Source organism: Austrofundulus limnaeus, unplaced genomic scaffold (assembly GCF_001266775.1).
Source record: "Austrofundulus limnaeus strain Quisiro unplaced genomic scaffold, Austrofundulus_limnaeus-1.0 Scaffold0, whole genome shotgun sequence".
NCBI lineage: Eukaryota > Metazoa > Chordata > Actinopteri > Cyprinodontiformes > Rivulidae > Austrofundulus > Austrofundulus limnaeus.
In genome coordinates, this window is record NW_013952402.1 from 497,810 (window position 1) to 501,900 (window position 4,091).

Genomic DNA, 4,091 nt, shown 5'->3' on the forward strand with positions numbered 1-4,091 from the left:
GGGTATAGCTCGCTCACACCAAGGACCTATCCACGTCATCATTTACCCAGAATGCTTTGTGTGTAAATAAATTGGCTCTATCCGTGTTAAAAATAATTTTTTTAATTATAAAAACTAAACATCCTATGGTATTTTTACAGTATTTATTTTACAGTTAAAATATGTTTATCAAATAAAGTCTAATGTTACAACTAATCATGATCCCTTTAATTTGTAGTCTGCCAACCTTTTTTTAAAAGTGCTGCCAGGGAGTGACAGACAGAGGTCTGTTGTTATGGCGGCCGTCATGAGTCACTGCCAGCAACTTTACCAGCTAGTTTGTATTATTTTGTTCACACTTCTTACAGGGTTTGTACTTCTTGTACTTGTTGTTTTGTGAAGCTGTCGGCTTCTTAACGCCTTCTTTTTGCTTCCTTAGTGGCAGGTCCATCTACCTCGTTGACCACCATGTCCCTGCTGGCCAAGAACACGCCGTCTCGCTCTGAGATGACCAAGGTGCAGCAGCAGGTGAAGGTGAATGGGGCGTCGATGACGGTGATGCGACGCGAGATGCAGGAGATCCGCGTCAAGCAGCTGGAGCAGCAGAAGCAGCTGCAGGACCAGGAGCAGAAGCTGCTGGAGCAGAGCCAGGTGATCGGCGAGCAGAACGCCCGCCTCGCCGAGCTCGAGCACAAACTCCGCGAACTCATGGACAGCAGCGCCGCCGTCATGGGAGGGTCCCGGCCCCCCACGGCGGTCCCCTCCACGTCCAGCTCCGCCGCCGTGTCTTCCACCGTCGCCGGCGCGTCGGCGGGCGACGGCTCGGCCTCGCCCAGAGAACTGAAGGACGAGGGCAGCTCGTCGCTCAAACGCAACAGAAAGAGCGCGGACCTTCCACGACAATCCAAGCGGCTGCGCAGCAGGAAATGAGGGCCGCGCGTCGCTTGAGTTCTCTCCTTGGTTTCKAGTTTTGACTGACCACGCTATTTCACGTCCCACCTCCAATCGCTCTCCATCACGTGCACCGTCTCACCCGCACCGCGATGCCAACGCCTCCTGTTGTCTCGGATCTGATGAATGTGAAACCGCCAACCTGGAAGTCGTCGGCTCAAACACTGAAGCCAGAACAGATYGGCCTGGACTTTGCACAATATTGACAGGGTCAACGTTTGATTGTCACTGAAGGAGCTGTTGAAGCTGTTATGTTGTATATTTTTTTCCTCATCAACAAACGTCAGGAAAACATCCAAAAGTTGCACTAAAGCATACAACAGCTTATAAGTACAGTAGCAGATAAGTGATGGGCACAGCTGTTATTCAAACAGAATGAGTGACAGAGCTGACTTGATTAGCTAAGAACGTTTGACAGGGCAACAGTGTACATGGAAGAAATTCAGACTATGCTGAGTGTTCATAATGAAGGTAGATGTCACATTGTTTTGGTGACAGTTCCAGTATTTTTGCATCTAGTTTCTGCACAATGATCATACCCTGTGGGACCGAGGAGGGGTTTTAATCAGGCTTTATTTAGACCAGCGGTCCCCAGTCCTTGTCCTCAGGCACCCACAGCTCTGCATGGTTTTTCATGTCCAGCAATGATTCCTCCTCAGCTCGTTATCAAGGTCAGCAGAAGCCAAAAAGGACTCTTTAATAAGACAGTTTGGACATTTTAAAGTGGGTTTTATWAGGGGGAAAAAGTTATTTTACCTGTTGTAGATGGCTCTCTTGTTTGTCAGATTTCAGTCTGATCGGACTGATGAGCTAAAGGCTAGTCTGAATAGAGAAATGAATTCAGCCTGCAAAATTTCCTGGAAATGCTAYGTTTTTTCCCTTTTTTTAAATTAATTTTTGCATTACACGTTTTGCCTTTTGTGCTGGGGCAGAAATATGATTCCTGCCAGATTTGACCTGAAGCTGAAGTGCTACAGCTAGCTGCTGCTGCTAGCTGCACTTGCAAATAGATACAACTGTTTCTGTCAATGACCATGTAATGCAAACATTAGGTATTTTACCCTACAACAGGTAAGATTATTCATAGCATTTCCACAGAACCCCACTTCTGAACGGCCAAAATATCCCTTTAAATTTAGATCAGCTGTGATGAAGCAGTAAACCGTCTAAAACCCAGTGAGTAGTGGGATACGAGGACCAAGTTTGGGGAACACCGCCGGACAAAAGCATTAGTCGTACGCTTTCTGTCGCRTGTTATCTGGTTTTCACAAACCAGGTTCAGCTCAGCGTTGTCGGCGACTAATCAAACAGTCTACACATACTTGACAACTCAGCMCTGTGACTACCTCTGCTGTCAACTCTGAGGCGTCAGCAGTCCCACCTATGAAACTGAAGCTCAGCAAAGGCAAATAGGTTCTAGCCTGAAAGGCAATGCAGAAAGGGGCTTTAGAGCAGTGGTTACCAAAGTTGGGGTCGGGACCCCTTTGTGGGTCACAAAACATCAAGTAAGGGTCCCCAGATGATTTCCAGACATTGGAATATTTTCACCAAGATTATTGCATTTTTTTAACAATCATAAATTAATGCAAATAGTATCTTAGTTATCAGGTTTGTTTATATTGTTGTTATTCCTATGTCTAACAGCGTTATTAGCAAAGTTTGCATACATAAACGTAATATCTGGGGTCAAGAATGTCTGCAACTTTTATTTTGTGGGTCGGAAGCAAAAAAGTCTAAAAACCACTGCTTTAGTGTACGACATTCATATAAATGCTAATAAAAATKACTAATGAATCAACTCCTGCAATACAGGAAAAAAAATTGGCTGGTAATTAAGACGTCACATAGCATTATTTCTTTGTGAAATGATAAAGGCAGATGACTCGGTGCAGGAAAGGACAGTGTTTAGGCAGCAGTAGACYTGTCGGTCCTCTCCAAGGGAGTAACATGAACGTTAACGACGTCTCCTGGGTTTCAGTCAAAACAGACAGAGATCAGTCCTCTGATCCTCAGATGAGTGTCATAAACCCTCTCAAGCCCCGTCTTAACATTTACACCACCTGTCCACGCCTCACATTCACAACCTCATGGTTTTTCTTCTTCTGTAATAAATAAAAAATTAACTGGACATTATGTGAAACAATGCTGCCATCAACCATTTTTAGTGACTTAATCCAGACGCATTTCAGAAATCTGTCTCTTCCTAAAAATGACACGTGAGTGAAACTTCACCAACTTCCATGAACGGCTGCCGCCGGCAGGAAGTGCGAGAGTGGATGTTTTTGACCCGTGTGTCACGTCACTGTTGTAAGACCAGGTTAAAAAGTGACGTTTTAAAAACTCAGGCCTTGCACAAAGTCAAACTGAACTGTCAGAAAGCGAAAGCGGTTTGCAGTGATGGTGGGTCGGGGGGTGATGAAATGTGGTCGGGACAACAAGGCTGCCTGTGCTCCCCTCTCCTGTACAAACTTTTCTTTGCCTTGTTTTGCTAGTTTAGCTATGAAATCATTGCGTGGCTGCATTTAAGAAAAAAAGAAGTATTTTTGTTGTTTTGATGACCTGAACAACTCATGGCATGAATCTTTTGGAAATCCACTTGTGTGTATTATAGTTACACTGGGCAGCAAAAACTTGCTATGTGATCTAGTGGCTTATTGAGAGAAATTGTACTGTAATCTTCATGTACTTAAAAGTTGTAGATTAATTATTTCATGTACGTAAACAAGAAAAAAAAACATCTTTTGTGTTGGCCAGTTTGGGCCCAATGAGATTTTTGTTGCACATATTACTGTTACAAATGTACAAAATCAAGCCTATTAAATCTCATCAAAGTAGGTCTGTTACTGTTCCGCTCATTTTTCATCTTAAATGGAATTAATTATAGCCATTTTTATGTTTGCTAAGGTTGATTTACTGTGGTGGCCTTCATTTGTTGTGTTGGCTCCAAATATGAATCAGGTGTAGAGATACGTCCTGTAATTGTTTCCTGAAAGTTTCATTAAAATGTATCCAGTGGTTCATGAGAAACATGGAACACATTATGGTAGAAAATAGGAAAAACTTTCTGATGCTTTCTCCCTTAAAATAAGTTATAATAACTCCAACAAACAATAAAAAATCTTTCTATTAGGTAACATTGTACTCGACAATTCATTTTTTTT

The 4,091-nt window shown here is 43.2% G+C and overlaps 1 protein-coding gene across 1 annotated transcript in view; it reads left to right on the top strand.

The window, feature by feature from the left end:
• Window positions 1-4,059, top strand: part of fbxo28 (F-box protein 28) — a 15,725-nt gene extending 11,666 nt beyond the window's left edge. The window contains exon 5 of the mRNA XM_014003990.1: window positions 419-4,059. Within this exon, the coding sequence (XP_013859444.1) occupies window positions 419-909 (491 nt within the window). The 3' untranslated portion in view covers window positions 910-4,059. The remainder of the gene's footprint in view (window positions 1-418) is intronic.
• Window positions 4,060-4,091: the final 32 nt, after the last annotated feature.